At 45.4% G+C, this 22,221-nt stretch overlaps 1 protein-coding gene across 2 annotated transcripts in view; it reads left to right on the forward strand.

The window, feature by feature from the left end:
* LOC115096380 (tropomyosin alpha-1 chain) overlaps positions 1-22,221 on the forward strand; it is a 171,129-nt gene that overhangs the window by 20,488 nt on the left and 128,420 nt on the right. For both annotated transcript variants that reach the window (XM_029610897.1, XM_029610895.1), the window contains exon 2: positions 2-127. In XM_029610897.1, the coding sequence (XP_029466757.1) occupies positions 2-127 (126 nt within the window). The remainder of the gene's footprint in view (position 1; positions 128-22,221) is intronic.

Here is a 22,221-nt window from a genome sequence, read left to right on the forward strand (position 1 = left end):
GGTGGAAGATGAGCTGCTGGCACTGCAGAAGAAGTTAAAAGGAACTGAAGATGAACTGGATAAATATTCTGAAGCTCTGAAGGATGCCCAGGAAAAACTAGAACAAACTGAGAAGAAAGCAGCTGATGTATGTAGACACTAACAGTACCACTATTACATGATTCTTGTTTTAATTAATTGTCTGGAAAACATACTAGAGGGGGTCACAAGGGTGACACCTAGTGGCTGGATTGAGAGGCCATGATTGCAGAGTTTTAGAAGGAGCCTTGGGATAAAGCTGGGAAACTGCTCGCGAATAAGCTGAGAGCCAAGCGCTTACAAAATCTTATCCCAAAAATTACGGATGACCAGGGCGTTATGCTCACCTCTAACGATGCTATTCGTGAGCGTTTCCTTCAATTCTACTTTGGGTTATACTCTCATAACAAAGATATAGACACACGGGATATCCAGGCCTTTTTACAGGGCATCCCCCTACCCTCTTTATCAGAGTCAGCTCGTATGGTACTTGATCAAGAAATCTCAGAAGCTGAAGTGCTCTATGCCATTAAGCAGCTTAAAGCTAACAAATCACCAGGGTTAGACGGCTTTACGGCCAGATTCTATCAGTGTTTTGTCACTGATTTAACCGCTCCGCTCACTGATATGTTTAATGCCCTCCGATCCGATGGCACCCTCAATCCCAACTCTAATGTGGCCGGTATCACGGTTATCGCCAAGCCGGGGAGGGACCCCACCAAATGTGGCTCCTATAGGCCTATATCATTGCTGAATATAGACCTCAAGCTCTTAGCCAAAATTTTGGCAAACAGGCTTAATGGCTATATAGCACAGATCATTCACCCGGATCAGGCCGGTTTTATCCCGGGCCGTATGGCATCTGACAATGTCAGGAAGTTATTGGATTCCCTCTGGTGGGTGAGACGTCACAATATCCCTTTTCTGTTTATGGCCATGGACGCAGAAAAAGCTTTTGATTTGGTACATTGGCCCTTTTTGTTTCAGGTATTACGCAACATGGGTTTTGGGGATTTTTTTATTCAATGGATCCGCAAATTATATGATAAGCCGAGGGCTTGTATTAAAGTTAATGGGGGTTATTCCCCGTTCTTTACTGTGGGGCGGGGCACCAGGCAGGGCTGCCCGCTCTCACCACTGCTCTTTGCCTTGTTTATTGAACCATTGGCCCAGAGGATCCGAGACTCCGGGGAGGTTAAGGGTGTAAATGTGGGTTCATACTCCTCCAAATTGGCCATGTTTGCTGATGATGTCATCCTGACCCTAACTGACCCTGTGAGATCTTTGCCAGCTGTGGTAGATATCATCAAATCTTACAGCCAAGTGTCCGGGTATTCAATTAATTGGGACAAAACTGAAATTTTAAACATTACTCTACAGGAGGCACATGTCCGAGATCTGAAAGCTCGCTTTGCCTTTAGGTGGGCGAAAGACAAAATTAAATACCTTGGTATCTATATAGGGGCACACAAGGATATTTTCAGCCTCAATTATCCACCTCTTCTCACAAAATTATATCGGGAGATGGAAGAATGGAACCGTTACCATATCTCCTGGTTGGGCCGTATAGCCACTTTCAAAATGAATCTTCTGCCTAGGATAAGCTACTTATTCCAAACAATCCCTTGTATGATCCCCGCTGTGACACTACTGAAGTGGCAGCGCAGGATCATGAAGTTTCTGTGGCAGGGGAAGCAACCGAGAGTGGCTCAAAAGGTTCTGTATCAACCCAAGGTAAAGGGGGGCCTCGCAGTACCCAACCTCACACGATATTATGTGGCTGCTCAACTTCGAGCGGTAGTAGATTGGCACAGAATAAACACACGCAAACCCTGGATCACTTTGGAGCAGGAATTGATGGGGCCCTTTCTATTGACTAACTTGCTATGGCAACCTAGCCGCCTGTGCCCTAAATTGGAGGGTTTACCTACTCCCATACAATGTACTCTACAACTTTGGCATCAATGGAAGCCTGTGGTCGTGGGGGATAAGACAGGATCTATCCTCTTCTCTCCCTTTTACTCCAGATCTTTTCTGGAGGGAAAGGCTCACCAGGTGTTCCAGGGTTGGCTGGATAAGGGTGTATATAATTATGGTCACCTTTGGGAGAATTCTTCATGGGTGGAGTTTTCAACCTTGCAGTCCAGACATGATTTGCCACAGGGTGAAATATATCGCTATCTGCAGTTAACTAGCTATGCCCGAGCCTCCAATATTTCGCCGGACTTGATGAAACCGATCTCACTATTTGAGAATTTCTGCAGGTCCGCTGATAAAGTTACAAGCTTAATGTCCAAAATTTATAGACTACTCATACAGGGCATGCATACAAAGCCCTCCTTTATTACCTCCTGGGAGATCGATCTTGGGGCTCCCCAGGGCGAGGAGTTTTGGGACAACGTCTTTGCCTCTGGCAGCAAGGGAGTAATCTCGGCCTCGTTTATGGAAAATAGCTACAAGCTTCTTTATAGATGGCATTATACCCCCTCTAAGCTGCATAAAATCTACCCTACTACTTCTGATAGATGCTGGAGGGGCTGTGGGGAAAGAGGATCTTTTTACCATATGTGGTGGGACTGTGCGGTTGTTTCAAAGTTGTGGCAGAGTCTAGATACTTGGCTCTCGGATATTCTACATAAGCCTATCACTCTAACTCCCTCAGTGGCTCTCCTTAATGCAGAGTATGCTCAGGGCGACACAGCGCTACACCGCTTCATTAGATTGGTGGTCATTTCAGCTCGCTGCGGGATTGCATTTCACTGGAAGGCAGAGGGGGTTCCTACTTTGCTGCAGGACCAATCCCGGGTATCTAAATTATGTGCCCTTAGCAAGATTACAGCACATAGGCGGAAGCAGATGGGAGTCTATCAGCGTACTTGGACTCCATACTTGACATGGAAACAACAACAGGTGCGGTCATGACCCATTTCTCTGGACCTCTTTTGCATTTTTCCCTTCACTTCGAGATCCCATGTACTGCTGGGGGGGGGGGTGGGGGGGGGGGGGGGTAAAAAACGGGAAACGCAGAGACAGATTGAAAGTTTTCATTGTATTTCTTTTATTGTCCATATGCTAATTGTACTTTCAATGCAGTTTATTGATGATTTTGTATCCTTTGTATTACATTTCTCAAATAAAACTTAAATTTAAAAAAAAAAAAAAAAAAGAAGGAGCCTTGGTGCATGACACAGGCCAGGCAATGTCTCAGTATTGACAGCTAAGTGCGTTAGGAAGGCTATAAGAGTAGGGGAATAATCCCCAGATAGTTGCAAGTGAAGACACATGGCACTGGATCCCAGCCCCTTTCTGACTGAGCTGGAGGATCAAAGGATCAGAAGAAAACTGCCAAGACAATAGAAAGCTCTCTTTCAAGCTTTTTTTTATTTTTAAATCATAGAGGGATTAAAAATGAAACAAAATTAAATCTTATAGTCTGTTGGCTTTTAAACAGACAACAGTTTTCCAGTAGCAAACAGACTATAAACCAGCCTATAAACCAGAAGAATAATTACAATCTCCTATCAGAGTAAATAGCAAACAGGCAGCTATATAAACCAGAAGAATAATTACAAACAAACAATCTCCTATCAGAGTAAATAGCAAACAGGCAGATATATAAACCAGAAGAACAACTGCAAACAAACAATCTCCTATCAGAGTAAATAGCAAACAGGCAGATATATAAACCAGAAGAATAATTACAAACAATCTCCTATCAGAGTAAATAGCAAACAGGCAGATATTTTTATTTATTTATTTTATTTATTTAAAATATTTATATACCGTTTTATAAAATGAGTTTTTGTCAAAACGGTTTACATAATTAAAATAAAATTATTCAAAGAAAGTCAAATTAAAAATAAGTTAAAATATACAAAAATTAGTCAATAGCTAAAAATTTAGCTTTAAAAAAAATAAATCAAATTAATTACTCAAAAACAAAATAATAAAAATATGTTGCCATGGATTTCCTATCGGGGGGAGGGAGGGGGGGGAAGGGGGGTATGAGAAAATGGAAATGTAGCTAGTAAGAGGGGAGTGGGGGAATGGTAAAAAGGGGGGAAGGAATGAGATGAATCTGATGAATGTGGAAATGAAATGAATGAGCATTAAACTTGTTCTTGAGTGGATGTTTGAAATGCAAGTTGGAACAAATGTGTTTTGAGTGATTTTTTGAAATGAGAAGGATTTGATATAGATCGGAGAGGGTTTGGGAGTGAATTCCAAAGGATGGGACCGGCTACCGAGAAAGCTCTCTTTCTAGTGACGTCTAATCACAGTGGGTGAGGGAATGTCTAAGAGATTTTGGGTAAGTGATCTTAAGTGTCTTGTTGGTTTGTAAATCCGTAGTAATGAGCAAAGCCAGGGGGAAGTTGGATTATGGATTAAGCTATGTATAGTGGAAAGAATTTTATATTTTATCCTGAATTTTATGGGGAGCCAATGTAAAGATTGAAGGATAGGAGTGATATGATGATATAAAGGTGTTCTAGTTAGAATTCGGGCTGCACTGTTTTGAATTAGTTGAAGGGGGTATAGTGAAGAATCTGGTAGTCCTAGGTAAAGAGCATTACAATAATCGAGACCGGAGAAGACTAGGGATTGAAGAATGGTTCGATAGTCACGATAGAAGAGCAGTGGTCGGAGATGTTTTAGGAGCCGTAGTTTGTAGAATGATTTTTTGGTAAGTGAAGAGATATGTTGCTTCATAGAAAGATCAGAGTTTATGAGTATACCTAGGTTTGTAGCTTGACGTGTTATGGGTATGGTAGTATTGTTTATTGACAAGTGTGATGGTGGACCTATTGTAGTATCTGAAATAGACGATAAATGTATAATTTCAGTTTTTGAGGAGTTTAGTTTTAACCGGTTATGAGAGAGCCAGGAGTTTATGGTGGATAGATAGAGGGAAACCAAAGATAATGTTGCTGACCAAGATGTTTTATAAGGGACATAGAACTGAATATCATCTGCATAGATTTTGAATTGAAGATTGAGTGAGGATAAGATGTTACATAGCGGTAAGAGATATATATTGAACAGAATAGGGGATAAAGATGAACCTTGGGGGACACCGGAATTGATAATGTAGGGAGTGGATGAGTGATGATTGTAGTTAACTTGTTGGGGGCGCTCTGAGAGGAATGATGAGAACCAATTCAAAACTGTTCCTGTAACACCTATAGATTTTAAACCTGAGATGAGAATTTGATGGCCCACTGTATCAAAAGCAGATGAAATGTCTAAAAAAACTATAATGTAATCCATATATGAGTCAAAAGCACGAAAAAAAGTGTCGAAAGAGGATAGTAAGAGTGTTTCTGTGGAATGTCCTTTTCTGAATCCATGTTGATTGATATGTAGAATATTGTGTTCTGTGAGAAAATCGGTTAATTGATGTGGTACTGCAGATTCTATAAGTTTCGCTAAAGAAGTAAGAGAGGCAATTGGTCTGTAATTGTTGAGATCTGATATTTCTTTGGCTTTTGATTTTTGGATAGGTAATATGGAAGAATAATTACAAACAATCTCCTATCAGAGTAAATAGCAAACAGGCAGATATATAAACCAGAAGAATAATTACAAACAATCTCCTATCAGAGAAAAAGTGTTTCTTTTGCCTTTGACATTTTGGGAAATAGAGAAATGGCTTCTTTCTCTCCTGAGATTAACTGTTTTGTGTTTGCTTTATAAACTCCTTTTTTTAAGAGACATTTTCTGAGCAATCCCAGTTGGTTATAAATGTAACACTACTCTCAGTGTAGATTTACTTAATGCCAAGGGAGAGGGCTGCACAAGAAGAATAACCCCCACTTACACCTGATGTATGAGGGGACAGAGTGGGAGGGGGTTGCGGGTTACGTTACTGACTCTGGGATACCCTTTTCTCACAGGACAAGCAGGATGTTAGTCCTCACAAATGGGTGACATCATCAGGATGGAGCCCAATCACGGAAAACTTCTGTCAAAGTTTCCCGAACTTTGACTGGCCCCTACTGGGCATGCCCAGCATGGCACTAACCCTGCAGCCAGCAGGGGTCCCCCTTCAGTCTTCTTTTTTCCGCGCAGAAGTAGCCTCGCGGTAAAGGAGCTCTGCAGAGATTAATTTGCCCCACAGGGGTCCCTCCTCTAACTTTTTTCAGACCGCGGTACTCTGGCAAGTTTTTACCCATTTTCCATCGATTACCGTCAAGTTTGGCCCTCGCGGCCTACTGGCCGTCGACCGTACCGTGTCGGGGTTCTGTCAGTGCCCGGACTGTACCCGCACCATGTCTATCACAGACCCCCATAAAGTCTATGTAATGTGTCTAGGACACGAGCACGATGTCTTGAACTGCACCAAATGTGCCCTAATAACACCAAAAGGTCGCAAGGCCAGAATGGAGAAGATGGAACTTCTCTTCCATGCTCTAACCCCGACTCCGTCCATTGCATCGACGTTGTCAAAGCCGGCACCATCAACTTCTCGCCAACAGTGACCACTGGCCGGTGACCGCCCGGCATCGACGACTTCTCGGCCTTAGACACCCTCTGCTCCCCCTCAGGACCAAGGGGATTCCAGGGACAAACATCGTCATCGACACCGTAAGTCTCGGACCATCGAGGGAGCGAAATCATTGACCTCACCATCGTCCGAGCCGCTGTCGAAGAAACCCCGTCCAGAAAAGGCACCGACCGTTTCTGCGACCTGGTCACCGAGGCAACCCTCCCCTGATGGGGCATCGGGAGCCGCAACTCCGCCTTTAATGGTGGTCCCTCCGGCTATGCCTCTGCCTCCCTCTTCTGTTCCAGAGCCAGGGCTGCTTGCTCCAGGTCTCCGAGAAGAACTGGACCGGATGGTTCAGGAGGCCATCGACAAGGCAATGCAACGACTTCAGGTTCCTCCAGCACCAACACCGGTACCAATTGTGGAACCGATCATTGACCCGATTCCGGCAGCGCTGGCACCGCTGCTCTCCAGGATGGATGCGCTCATGGCCGCTTTTCCACCGATGGATCCCGGGTCTCCGATGGTTCCGGTGCCCTCCCCACTTACAGTGTCATCGGGAGGAGAAACACCGTTCCGCATCCCTCCATCGAGAGTTCTGCCTCAGCCATCGATGCCGATATGTCCCTCACCACCGATCTAACCATCAGTGCCGATACGTCCATCGGCGCCACCGAGCCATCCATCGATGCCCTTGATGCCTGTGCCGGTGCCTTCGATGCCTTCATCGGTGCCTCCGATAATTCCTTCAAATCCTTCAGAGCCTAGACCAGGACCTTCAGGTAACCCACCATCCCGTTCCCCTCTAGTTCCTAGAAGGACAGGTGCTGATCCTTATGATACCTGGACTGATGATTCCTCTCCAGACACCGATGATTTACCTTCACTACCTTCACCCACTGAAAGTAGGAAGCGTTCTCCTCCAGAGGACCTTTCCTTTATGAATTTTGTGAAGGAAATGTCTGAATTGGTTCCCTTCCAATTATAGACTGAACAGGATGATAGGCACCAGATGATGGAGTTGCTCCAATTCCTGGATGCCCCTAAAGTAATCACCTCTATCCCTATCCACCAGGTTCTTCTGGATCTCCTGAAGAAGAACTTGGAACATCCTGGCTCCATTCCTCCAGTCCACAGGAAAGCTGACACTACCTATTTGGTGCAGTCAGCTCCAGGCTTTCAGAAATCACAGTTAGATCACCACTCTGTAGTGGTGGAGTCTGCACAGAAGAGAGCAAAAAGGTCGAAGCCTCACTCTTCTGTTGTACCTGGCAAAGAACAGAAGTTCCTAGATGCCATCGGTCGCCGAATCTTCCAAGGGTCCATGCTCATCTCCCGGATTGCCGCCTATCAGCTTTATATGACCCAATATAATAGGGTCATTTTTAAGCAGATACAGGACTTCTTGGACTCCCTGCCCTAGCAATTTCAAGAACAATTACAAACCCTAGTAAACAAAGGTTTTGAGGCAGGCAAACATGAGATCAGAACATCTTATGACATCTTTGATGCTGATATCTGCAGCTGCTATTTCGGCGAGAAGGTGGGCCTGGCTCAAGTCTTCTGTCCTTCGCCCGGAAGTACAAGATGGGTTATCCGACCTGCCTTGTGTCGGAGATAATCTGTTTGGTGAACAGATTCAACGGACTGTGGCAGAACTAAAGGACCATCATGAGACCCTAAGACAGCTCTCTCTGATGCCTTCCGACTTCTCTTCAAAACAGCCCTTCAGGAAGGACTCTAAGAAGTCCTTCTTCTGCCCGAAGAAGTCCTACCCGTCACCAACCAGATCCCGTGCCAAGAGACCTTATCAAAAACCGCAGTCTCGTTAAACACGTAAACAAAAGCCACAAGAAGCTCCTCAACCAGGGCCTGCTTCAGGTTTTTGACTTCCACCTAGAGAGCAGCAGCCAGATTCCACTGCCTCACATACCAGTGGGAGGTCGATTGTGCCACTTCCACAACATATGGCACACAATCACCTCGGACCAATGGGTATTGGCAATAATTGCTCAGGGTTACCATCTGAACTTTCTCGCAGAGCCTCCGGACTCTCCACCTCTACTGATGTGGAGAACATCTGATCACTCCATTCTTCTGGATCAAGAGGTCTCCCTCCTTCTCCAGTCCAAAGCAATAAAACCCGTACCATACTCTCAGCACGGCCTAGGGTTCTATTCCCAGTTCTTTCTAATCCCCAAAAAATCGGGAGGAGTTTGTCCTATTCTGGACCTATGAGCCCTCAACAAGTACCTCCAGTGAGAAAAGTTCAAGATGGTCACCTTGGGCTCGCTTCTACCTCTTCTACAAAGAGGAGACTGGCTCTGCTCTCTGGACCTTCAGGACGCATACACTCATATTGCGATAACTCCATCTCATCGCAAATACCTGAGGTTTCTAGTAGGCCCCAAGCACTATCAAGATCGAGTGCTTCCATTCGGCCTAGCGTCTGTGCCACGAGTCTTTACAAAATGCTCGTAGTCATTGCAGCCTTCCTCAGAACCCAAGGTGTTCACGTCTACCCCTACCTGGACGATTGTTTATTCAGGGCTCCCACTCAGCAAGCTGCTCTGTCGTCCCTCAATCTAACCTTACACACTCTAATTTCATTAGGATTTCTCGACAACTACGACAAATCCTACTTAGTCCCATCTCAAACCTTGTCGTTCATTTGGGCAGACTTGGACACCTTGCAGGCAAAGGCTTTCCTGCCTCGACAACGAGCACTAACTCTCGTGTCTCTTGCTCACCAGCTGCAGTCTCAGCACTCCGCGACTGCACGCCAATTTCTCGTCCTCCTGGGACACATGGCGTCCTCAGTCCATGTCACACCAATGGCCCGCTTGGCCATGAGACTCATGCACTGGACTCTTAAGGTCTCAATGGACTCAATCCATTCAGTCCCTGTTGACCATTGTCCACGTCACCGACTCACTCCGTCTGTCTCTCGCCTGGTGGAAAAATCAGATCAATCTCCTCCAGGGCTTGCCCTTCCAGGCTCCAGACCCTCAAATCACTCTCACCACCGACCCTTCCAACCTCGGATGGGGAGCCCACGTGGCCGATCTGCAGACACAAGGATCTTGGTCTCCAGAGGAAGCCAAACACCAAATAAATTTTCTGGAGCTTCGAGCAATCAGATATGCTCTCAGGGATTTTCAGGATTGACTTTCAAATCAAGTCAACCTGATTCAGACGGACAACCAGGTGGCCTTGTGGTACATCAACAAACAGGGAGGCACGGGCTCCTTCCTTCTGTGTCAGGAAGCTGCGCAGATTTGGGCAGAAGCTCTCTCCCTTTCGATGTACCTCAGGGCCACCTACTTGCCGGGAGTGGACAATGTGCTGGCAGACAAGCTGAGTCGTGTCTTTCAACCGCACGAGTGGTCTCCCAACCCCTCGGTAGCGAACTCCATCTTCCAACAATGGGGATATCCTCAAATAGACCTCTTTGCGTCCCCACAAAACCACAAAGTGGAGAACTACTGCTTTCTCATTCACAGCAAGCACTCTCAACTCAGAGACGCATTCTCCCTCTTATGGGCAACCGATCTGCTCTATGCATTCCCTCCACTTCCTCTTCTCCCGAAGACTCTCGTGAAGTTACGTCAGGATAAGGGAACCATGATCCTGATAGCACCTCACTGGCAACGCCAAGTGTGGTTTCCAATACTTCAGGATCTCTCCATCTGCAGGCATATTCCCTTGGGAAAGGACCCGCTTCTGATCACTCAAAATGACGGGTGCCTACGCCATCCCAATCTTCAAGCCTTGTCCCTGACAGCTTGGATGTTGAAAGGTTAATCCTTCAGCCACTTAACCTTTCTGAACCAGTTTCCCGTGTCTTGATTGCTTCACGGAAGCCTTCCACGAGAAAATCTTACTCTTACAAATGGAAAAAGTTCACGTCATGGTGCTCTTCTCAGTCCCTTGACCCCTTTTCCTGTCCAATCCCAAAGTTTCTGGACTATCTCTGGCATCTATCAGAGTCAGGTCTTAAGACTTCTTCCATTAGAATGCATGTCAGTGCGGTAGCCGCCTTCCATAAAGGTGTCGGGGATGACCCTATATCAGTGCAACCCCTTGTAACACGTTTTTGAAGGGCTTGCTCCACATCAAGCCTCCGCTATGTCCTCCGGCCCCTTCTTGGGTCCTTAATCTGGTTTTGGGTTGGTTCATGAAACCACCATTCGAGCCTCTTCACTCTTGTGAACTTCAATATCTCACATGGAAAGTGATTTTCCTTTTGGCTATCACTTCAGCTCACTGAGTTAGTGAATTGCAGGCTCTAGTTACCTATCCGCCTTACACTAAACTTCTGCAGGACCGGGCGGTACTCCTCACTCACCCTAAATTCTTACCTAAGGTAGTTTCGGATTTTCATCTCAGTCAATCCATTATACTACCTACCTTTTTTCCCAGGCCCCATGCCAATCCAGGAGAACAGGCTCTGCATACCCTTGACTGTAAATGGGCTCTAGCATTCTACCTAGACCGACAGCTGCCCACAGGGAAAGCACTCAATTGTTTGTCTCTTTCCACCCTAACAGGTTAGGGAAGCCTGTGGGTAAGCAGACTCTCTCCTCCTGGTTGGCGGGCTGCATATCCTTCTGCTATCAGCAAGCGGGCATTCCATTTCAAAACCGTGTTAAAGCACACTCTGTGAGGGCCATGGCGACTTCAGTAGCACACCTTCGATCGGTGCCGCTTCTTGACATTTGCAGGGCTGCCACCTGGAGTTCCCGCCACACTTTCACAGCCCACTATTGCTTGGACAAAGCCGGAAGACAAGATTCCATCTTCGGCCAGTCTGACCTGCGTAACCTGTTTCCAACGTGACGTACCAACACCCTTCCGCCTGCCCGGTGGGGTTCAGGATGCCCTCTACCAAATTCCACCCCAGTTGTTGTGCCTGTTGCACGTCTTTGGGTACATTTGGTGCAGGTTCGGACATCCTCAGCTCGGTACTCACCCATTTGTGAGGACAACCATCCTGCTTGTCCTGTGAGAAAGCAAATGTTGCTTACCTGATGTAACAGGTGTTCTCACAGGACAGCAGGATGTTAGTCCTCACGAAACCCGCCCGCTGCCCCGCAGTGTTGGGTTCGTAATGTTTTCTTATTTTATTTTTCGGCACTGCATGTAGCTTTTTAACAAGACTGAAGGGGGACCCCTGCTGGCTGCAGGGTTAGTGCCGTGCTGGGCATGCCCAGTAGGGGCCAGTCAAAATTCTAGAAACTTTGACAGAAGTTTTCCGTGATTGGGCTCCATCCTGTGATGTCACCCATATGTGAGGACTAACATCCTGCTGTCCTGTGAGAACACCTGTTACAGGCAAGCAACTCTGCTTTCTCTGGGCCCCTGAGATTAGCACCCCAGACCAGGGAATGGGGTACAGCAAAGAAAACACCACTCCACTGAAACACTTAGTGGTAAATTTTAAAAAGCTACACCTGAGCGTCCATGTGCGCATGCTACCCGACACACACACACACATGGATGCCCGATTTTATAACATGCGCGCGCATGTTATAAAATCGGGGGTCGGCGCGCGCAGGGTGCACAATTGTGCACCCTGCGCGCGCCGACACCCGCGGCCTACACCCCTTCCCTTCCAGGCCGCTCCGATTTTCAGAGCAGCCTGGAAGGGAACATCCTAACCCCCTAACCTAACCTCCCTTCCCCTAACCCCTTCCCGACCTTTATTTTATCTCTTGCGTGCGTGCCGGCAAGCTGCTGGCACGCGATCCTCCGACACAGTGGCAAATGGCCGCTGTGCTGGAGGCCTCTGGCCCCGCCCCCAGACCACCCCTTTCCCAAAGCCCCGGGACTTAGACTCAAACCCAGGGTTTTACGCGCGTCGCCAGGCCTTTGTAAAATAGGCCCGGCACACGTAACCCGATTTACGCGCATAAGGCTTTTAAAATCTGCCCCTTAATGCTTTTACTATTAACTTAGAATAACACAAGTGATGCAGTATTGATTGATAAGGCAGGAATAGAGGCAAACATTCTAACAGATGAGCAAAAGACCATATCTCAAAGGAGACAGAGACAGGATGGAGGCGGTTTGGAGAAGGATGACCAAAATGGTGAGTGGTCTACTCACTATCTATAGTTTCTCTACAGCTCAGCAACCCTGGGATCGCTGTTCCAGTGCCTGAGGGACTTCAGCCCTGCCGGGCACATCAGCTCACTACTGCCACCTCTGGTGGTTCTACTAACCTGTCTAATAAAAGAACTATCTGTGTCTGTCTCCATACTCAAGCCTAGCCAATGGTCCCTCTCAGGATATCCTCCTGGGGGCGCAGTCATCTGCCATCGGCCCAAGGATTCACCTATCTACATTCCTCTACAGCTGAGTGTCTTCTCCAAGCACTCCACTGGTAACAGATGGCTACTCCTTCCTCATCAGGAGTCTTCAGCAACAGATTCATAACAGCTTGCTAACTCCACCTCCTTCTGGAGCTAGTACACAACAGATTGCTACTCCTAGCTGTAACACAGAGATTTCCTAACAAGATTGCTAACTCCTCCCCTTCATAAAAGTTTAACCATAACAGAGTGCTAGCTCCTCCCTCCAGAGGAGCTCGCACATAACAAGATTGCTAACTCCTCCTCCTTCAGGAGTTAGTACACAACAGATTGCTACTCCTAGCTCTAACACAGAGCTTTCCTAACAAGATTGCTAACTCCTCCCCTTCATAGGAGTTTAACCATAACAGAGTGCTAGCTCCTCCCTCCAGAGGAGCTCACACATAACAAGATTGCTAACTCCTCCTCTCTCAGGAGTCGTAGCATAAGAGATTGCTAACTCCCTAGCAGAGCCTTTACAGATTGCTAACTCCTATTTGATGTCTCCGCCCATCCGGCATCAGATCCACAACACTGGACTTCCATTGGCTGAGCTCCCGTTGATTTTGCTTGCTGGATCTCTGCTGAGCTCCCATTTGCTGACTCAAACATGGGACCTCCAGGATTACATCAGTCTCAGGAAGGGAGGGGGAGGCTCTCTGCTCCTTAAATCTTCTTCTGAAGCATGAGGTTCTGACAAAGCACAAACTGCTGCCGTGAAACAAGCCTGGCAGCACCTACAGACAGTTCCTTCTGGTTTCCTTTATTATTTTTCCTCTCTGGTAGCAGTGGACAAGCTACAGATTGTGAGGGCCTCTCTTTTAATATGCGAGGGGGGAGTAAGTATAGCACTCGTTGTCCATGCCTATGCTTCACACAAACACATGCTCATAGGGGCAGAGCCCTGTACTGAGGTACCCTGCCACATAAAGTTCCTGCCTTCACTCTCCCAAGAAGACTGGGGTTTTAGTCTAGCCACTCGCCAGAGCCTCACCTTAGGCACCCAATTAGTTTACAGCCTTCACAAAATGCAACCTGATTCACCAGCAAGCTATTCTCTGGGGCATTATCTGTTGACCTCCCATCTGGGCCTCCTCTGTGGCCTGCGTGTTTTTCTACTTCCCTACTGAGGGGTTTGTACACCCCATCACTTATACCCAGCTCTTGGCTTTAATAGGCTCATTAATCTATTGTAACAAATGATCTAACAGAAACAGAGAAATGTGAGGGCAGAAAAAGTGCATATGGCTTCTCTAGTCTGCCCATCCACACCACTAATTTAGCTCTATAATCCCACCATTAAAGCAAAGACTGTCTATAGACTATCTTAGTAGCCACTCTCTGGACTGACCATTCAGTCTATATTCTTTTGAAGTGACAACTGATTAAAAGAAGCAAACACAAATCTAGATAAAATCTAATCTAGCATTCCTCATATATTCAGACTACTTATGTGATACAAAGTTCAGCTTGCTGTGCTTTAGCTGGTTCGTTGGTTTTTCCTTAATTCTTTCCAGGCAACTATACTGTAATAAGCCGGTTAAGATGTTAGTCTTTTACTGTGCTACAGTTTGTTTTTTTTTAATCAGATTAATGATGTGCACAGGCTCCTTATCCTCGGAATGATTGGAATGACATGTCTGGAACAGTTACAAAGTGCATGTGGAATATTCAGAGCTGCGGTCTAATACTATAGTCAGCTTGAACAAATGAGCCTTCCCATGAGAGGAAAGTCAGACTAACAGAGAAACGTTACACAGTGTACATGCAAACAGTCATTCAGCAACCACCATTTCACAACGTTGCCCATACAATGAGATACAAATCCATGGGTCTGGCTTAGTGTCGGTATAAACCGTGGACAAGAAGCAGTGGAGGTGCCGCAGGGCTGCTGGCTGACCGGATGTGTAAATGGAACAAGAGGATCCATGCAGAACTAATGGAAGCTTCTTTCCAGGATGCATGCACGTCCCTGGCGTACATGGATATCTCCCTGACAGGATCCTCTTCTGCCCCCACCCCCTGACATATCCTGAAATTTTGGCATGGGATAGGATGCCAGAATTATTGGGGGAAGGGAGACATACGGGCACACACTCACACACACACATATGCACACCGATCTCATAAGCCTCCTTCCCTTCAGAAAGTAAGCTAAACATGAATGCCGTGGTGTCGCTTGGATATGTGTATGTCTCTTTTGTCCTTTTATCTAGGTGGACTGTGGGGAAGGGGGTGGGGGCGGGATCTATGAAAAACAGATGCTAAATATTCATTTGTTGCTCCACCCCCAATGATTCCCACTAGCACACTCCCCTTGTTGTGCCCTGCTTCCCGGGAACAGACTGGCTCTAGCCATCCAGAATCCTCCCTGACTCTTAACTTTCCAGTCCAGGATAAAAACTTATTGCTTCAGTTTAGCCTTTTAATAATCATCCCCAGCTCTAGCCGTCTCTGTCTTTCCGATAAATAGTTCGGTCTACTTCACTCAGCTGTGGCCTGCTACACTCTTCTAAATTGCCCCTGGTTGTGCACCATATATGTAAAAAAAAATGTAAATGTACAGGATACACTAAGAACTGGAGATAAAAATAAAAGTTTGTATAAAGAAGAACAGACCAGTACTAAAGCTTCCTTAAGAGTTCTTACCCACCAACATAAATACTGAGGCCTTTCTTTATATTGACAACTTTGCCATTCAGTCGGAAAGTAAGGATGTGCATTAGTTTCTAATGGATGCAAAAATGCAATGAATTAGGTCATTTTCAGTTCATTCTAAAGAGCATCCTATGAAAATATCCAAAGGTTTTGGGGTATTCATGGCCTTAAAAAAAAACACCAAAAACATAGACCTCCAGCTATTCTGGCTGGGCCTTCCTAGGCCATAAAAAAAACAATTCAGGCTAGCCCTGGAGCCAGGTCTGGCATTATCACCTGGGCTCAAACCAGGGCTGACACTTGGCACCAGGGTCTTTGCTCAAGTTGGGATCAGCCCCTAGGTACTAGGACCTAGCCTTGACCTGGCTGCGATCTGGGCCTGAGCTCTGAGCTGGACCTGGGGCCAGTGAAGAAAGATCCGAGATGATGACTCCTCAGTAAATGTCTGAGCATGGACTCCTGAGATGCTTGGCTTTTTTCCCTATTGCTTGTTTCTTTTTTCTTTCTTGACTGATGGGACAGGGGACAGTGAAAGGGAAATCTCAGCTTTGTCAAACCTCAATCATGGAGCATGTTCAAGCTTTACCTACCTTCCTGTTGGATTCTGGCATTATTGGTGCAGTGGGGGCAACCAGCCTGCCATTGGCCAATGTTTGGTTAAGCACCAGCAACTAAGTGCTGTCGATGCCTCCAATGCAGTTCTCCTCAGCCTGAGTCAAGGAACAGGAGATGTGTTTTAGTGCAGATGTTCCAACCACATCATCTGTGACAGTCCTCATCCTGAGCCTCACAAGAGGTGATTGGGCAGAATGTTTGCCAATATCTGAAAATGCTATTGGGACCCGACTCTTCTGGTGTAAAAATAGAAGGGAGGAGATGTTCCATGTTGCCAATGAGGGTGGAGTGTTTGCAAGTCGTCAGAAGTATCTACTGCAATTGCCAGACTCGGGGTTAGAGCTCCATTGATTAAGCTGTTGTGCTCCGTGGCCGTGGCGCCCCACGACTGCGTCCCCCTACCTGAGTCTCAGGCCATGAAAGCCCCGGGGGAGGGCTCCGACTCGGGCCCGTGCTGCCCGCTGCAGGGGAAGCCTTCCTGCTTCCCTCAGCTGTGTCTCTCCTCCACCGGGAGATCCAAGATGGCCGCCGCCATGAAATCCAAGATGGCCACCATCAACTCATTTGCATTTAAAGGGACCTGGTCCCTTTAACTAGACTCACCTGCTTCCAATGATCCAGAGCAGAGGAAGTATATAGGGAGGCTTCCTTTGCTCATTCCTTGACTTGGCAACGTCTCTTGCGAGTGTTGTTTGAGTCTGCTTGCCTCGGTGAGTTCCTGCTTCTTGCTCCTGTTACGTCTTGGTGATTCTCTGGCTCCTGACCTTGGTTTGGCTTACGGTGATTCTCTGGTTCCTGACTTCGGATTGGCTGACGGTGATTCTCTGGCTCCTGACCTTGGCTTGGCAAGCGGTGATTCTCTGGCACGTGACGTTGGACTGGTGAGCGTTGACCCTCTGGTATTCGACCTAGGACTTCTCAAGACTCTGTCTCCAAGGGCCCACCTAAGTCCCAGTGGCCCGGGTCCCTACAGGCTCCTCCTGTGGGGACCGCGGGCTTCCAGGGTGAAGCTCCAGTTGGCCTTTGCACCGTTGCCTGACCTTTCGAGGTCCACCTAAGTCCCAGCGGTCGGGACCCTACGGGCTCCTCCTGGGGGGACCGCAGACCACCAGTGGTGAAAACACAGCACCTCGTCCCGACTCCTCATCGCCTCCGTGTTCACCTCAGCCTCCAGTGCCAAGGGTCAACTGGTTCTACCTCCTGTCCTGCCTCGCCACCCGACGAGAGAGCCTACGGACCGTCCGGAAGGTAGACCATCCTCTCGTCGGCCAAGGGTCCACAAGCCCGAACAAAACATAAGCCATCTGTTGTCACCATGGACAGTTTATGAAGTGTGATAGCCTCTTTGGAACAAATGGTTTCCTCAGCTGTACTGTACTGTACTATGGATATACACGCCTGGTTTCAGACCCAGGAAGCTAGAGTTGACTCTCGTGAGAACAGAGTTGGAAGATTAGAGAGTAATATTACACAGCAAAGATCAGTCGCATTTAGTTCAAGATCAAAAAGTGGTTTACCAAAGGCTAGAAAATTTAGAAAATTCTGCTAGATTGTTGAAATTGCATATATTAAATTTTCCTGTGGTTAATCTCCCTGCTGGAACTTTAAGTCATATCTTAAAGATGTCCTGTATATTCCTGAGGGAAATGTATCCCCTATCAGCAAGGGTTTTTCCCTTCCTAGCGGGAAGAGGGCAGAAGGGGAGGCAGCAGAGGAAGCTGGATTAGTGGAGGTTTCCATGAACAGTCTCAACCTAACTTGCTTGTTTGCAAAGGAAGGTCCTACTGATGAAGCCTCCACCAGGGCCACTTTGTTGGTTACTTTTGTAATGCTATATAAGATTGTAATGTTATACTTTGTATTTTAGAAACTGTAATGTAGTATTTAAAGGGCAAAAAAATTTCAGATTTTTCCAGATTTAGCTATGCCAATACAGGAATGCAGGAAGTAGTTTCTATGTATTCTGAGGTCATGGTGCTAGGCCATTTGCCTTACCTGCCTTCCTTGCAAATATCATTCTGTTGGTCATTGTCAAATATAATTTTCTTTGTACCTTCTGTACATCTGGGGTCACCTCCTCATCCTTGGGGAGCACTGGGGTTACTAGCCCGAGGTGGGGAAATTGATTTCCTGGACAGGATAATAACCTGTAGGGCCGGTGCAAGGCTGAGAACACTCCACACAAACAAATCACTCTCCAGGCTCCAGTTGTGCTCCAAAAATAAATTATTTACTGAAAAATCTTCCGAATCAAACATAAAGACAGTTCAGGTGGAAGTGGAAACGAAACAGAATTACAGTTCCAGAAAAATCTTTAACTCTTCTCCTTATAACTCCTCTCCTTAAATAACAGTTTCTTCTTTTAGCAATACAGGGTCTCTGGTTACTTTGTTTCTTATCTCTCCTCAGTCTTTTGCACAACCTAGCCTGGTCCATTCTTGATTTTTTTTCACTTAGCAAAATAGTTACTGACAAGAATGTCCTGCTCCGCTCAAGGAAAAATCCTTCTGGAGCAGCATCAGGATCCTCCGAGCCTCAAAACAAGTTCCCTCTGGCACGGTTTGGCTCCTTGATCTAGATAAATTCTTGCTCCAGTTAAGCACAGGCTTTATCTTTAAATTTCCTGGCTGTATTGCACCCTCTGCTTCTTCTGCTCAAGCTTCTGGAGATTTTTGAGAGGAAAATCCCTGCCCCGCTCCTGCTGCTCCCTTCTGTAATCCTGGGAGAGGATCGCAGCTCCAACCCTTGCAAATCTGGAGCAGCCACGAGCTCAGCAGATTCAGGACTTTTACCACTTCTTATCCATGACCGAGCTTCTAGGGGATGACAAAAAATGCAGATAACACCTTCTGCCACACAGAGATGACCCAGGGCTCTGGAATATTCCCTACCCTGGCTCCAGGGTAACCTCTTGCCCTCTCAGCATCCTGTGCACTCCAGCAGATGTTACGCACTGTTTAAGTCAGTCAGAAACAACGTGGAATTACTCTTAAACACTCATTCCAGGTCATCATCAGCTCTTCCGATGAAGAGGCTTTGAAACATCGATGTTGGGAATTGCAGTGCAGTGAAACTTGAGAATTATAGTTGTGATGGAGAAGGTACAGAGAAGGGCAACCAAAATGGTAAAGGGGATGGAACAGCTCCCCTATGAGGAAAGGCTGAAGAGGTTGGGGTTGTTCAGCTTGGAGAAGAGACGGCTGAGGGGGGATATGATAGAGGTCTTTAAGATCATGAGAGGTCTTGAACGAGTAGATGTGACTCTGTTATTTACACTTTCGAATGAGAGGTCTTGAACGAGTAGATGTGACTCGGTTATTTACACTTTCGAATAATAGAAGGACTAGGGGGCATTCCATGAAGTTAGCAAGTAACACATTTAAGACTAATCGGAGAAAATTCTTTTTCACTCAATGCACAATAAAGCTCTGGAATTTGTTGCCAGAGGATGTGGTTAGTGCAGTTAGTGTAGCTGGGTTCAAAAAAGGTTTGGATAAGTTCATGGAGGAGAAGTCCATTAATGGCTATTAATCAAGTTTACTTAGGGAATAGCCACTGCTATTAATTGCATCAGTAGCATGGGATCTTCTTAATGTTTGGGTACTTGCCAGGTTCTTATGGCCTGGTTTGGCCACTGTTGGAAACAGGATGCTGGGCTTGATGGACCCTTGGTCTGACCCAGCATGGCAAGTTCTTATGTTCTTATGTTTGGTGAACCTCCACATTTGATGCCTCTAAAAACGTTTTATAATCATCATCTTTGATGTTGCTCGATTGAGTATTTAAATGTAGTTCTATGTTGTTTGTGATTGATTTGAGTTATGTGGTTAATCGACTCCTTTTTTGAGTTTCACACTGTTTAAGATCAGTCAGGGCTCCCATAAGGGGAAAACCTGTATCTCAACATGAAACCTGTTAGCACTGTTAACTTCTAGAGACTCTTGTGGCATAGGCGCCACACATCCCAAGTTTGATTTTTCTTGCACATCGACCTTGAATGGCATTAGAGAAGCTGCAGTTTGATGTTTGGTTAAGCTGGTAATGCTGAGATAATAGATTTTTCTTTGTTCCCATGCCTTGATCCTCCTGGGCATTATTTCTTGGATCTCCCTTACTGTGGTCTAATTTGGAATACATTTATACATATTATATTTCTTTTTTTTTTTTTTTTTACTTTCCTCTGAAAAGAAGTGTATATGTGCTCCAATTTTTTTAAACTGTTTATTTTTCAAGTCACACAGGAACAGCAGTATAATAAAGAGAAAAAGAACACAGTTGTAGAGGTATCAGGTACATTTAATAAAAAAAAAGGAATCCCATTCTAAGCACAAACTCACATAGTTCATTATGACGCACTCTGTCTCCTTCTCCAGGCCTAACATGGTTCCCAGATCTGAAAGTAAAGCTCTGGTTTGTCCCACAATGCGAAGGTGAAGATTCTCCCTCTGTGCAGTCTCAGCCGTGTTCCAATGCAGGCTATAGTTAAAACGAACAGCATGTAATAGCTGAGAAAGAAAACTTCTAATATTACAAGGGGGAAGGGTGGAATCCCAGTGACCCAATAAACATAGCTGACCTAAAACTAAAAAAGAAAATCTTGCAGTTATCTCAGCCTCCCTCTCCACTTCTTGCCAAAAGTCCCGTACAATGGGGCAGCCCCACCACATATGTAAGTATGAACCCATTTACATTTATTGTATTTCTAAATCACTGAACATGGTACCGGCCTGAGCAATAAACAATGAACAATAAAACATACATACAATGAACAATAAAACATACATAATATAATCATGTAAACAACAATACTCAAAAGAATAAAAACAATGCAGCAGATGCAAATATAAATAATAAAACAGTTATAAATAAAAACACTAACATTACAAATTAAAACAGATAAAAAACAAAATAAATGAAAATAAAACATAATGTAGACTATCAGAAATAACATTGTATAAATAAAAATGTTTATTGCTATCTTAAAATCCTTAAGAGATCCTGATTGTCTCAAATCCAATGGAGTGTATTCCAGAATGTCGGTCCAGCCACTGAAAAGGCGTATTCTCTGGTAATATGCAGTCGGGCTATCTTAGGAGATGGAACTTCGAGCAGGTGAAGTTGGAGCGATGTTAGGACTTGGGTGGGTTGATAAAATCAGAGCAAAGAGTTAGCCCAGTGGGAAAAATCAGCATTTAAGAGCTTGAAAATTAGCATTGCAATTTTATATTTGATTCTCTCTTGTATTGCAAACCAATGGAGTTCAAAACGCACAGGTGTAATATGCTCAGATCTTTTTAGACTGGTGAGTAGGCGGGCAGCAGAATTAAGGAGTAACTGTAAAGGACGAAGAAAACTTTAAGGAAGACCTAGATAGAGACTGTTGCAGGAGTCAATTATGGGAAAAAATTATGCCTGAAGAACGGTGAGGAAATCATTGTCAAACAGAACCTTTTTTAAACCAGAAAGAACACATAATCTATAGAAGCCATGTTTGATAAATTGCTTGATCTGGTCACGAAATGATAAGGTCTCATCTAAAATGAAACCAAAACTCTTGATCTTCTTTTGAATCATGAAGGAAGTGTTGTTAATCAGAATGGTCTTTTCATCAAAAGTTGGGAAAGGACTGTAGATCAAGAGAAATTCAGTCTTGGTCATGTTTAGTGAAAGCTTATTGTTATATAGCCATTTCTGGAGAGTAGAAAAACAAATATTTATCATTGCTGGAGTTTCATCCCAAGAGTGCTGAATTTGAATAACAAACCAGATGTCATCCACATAGATTTTATAATAGTTAAAGCAGTGAGGATTTTACAGATAGGGGCAATATAGATATTAAACAGAGGCGGAAAAAGCTGATCCTTGAGGGACTCCAGATTTGATCTCAGAAAAAGATGAGAGGTTGTTATTGAATTTGACAGCATGAGATTGATCGCGCAGGTAGAATTTAAACCAATTGAGGAAGATTCTGGATTCTTGTAGTCTATACAACAAGATGTCGTGATCAAGAATGTCAAATGTGTAGGATATATCTAAGGAAACCAACAGAAATTTGTGACCAGAATCAATTCCTCTACATAGGAAATCTGT

Source organism: Rhinatrema bivittatum, chromosome 8 (assembly GCF_901001135.1).
Source record: "Rhinatrema bivittatum chromosome 8, aRhiBiv1.1, whole genome shotgun sequence".
NCBI lineage: Eukaryota > Metazoa > Chordata > Amphibia > Gymnophiona > Rhinatrematidae > Rhinatrema > Rhinatrema bivittatum.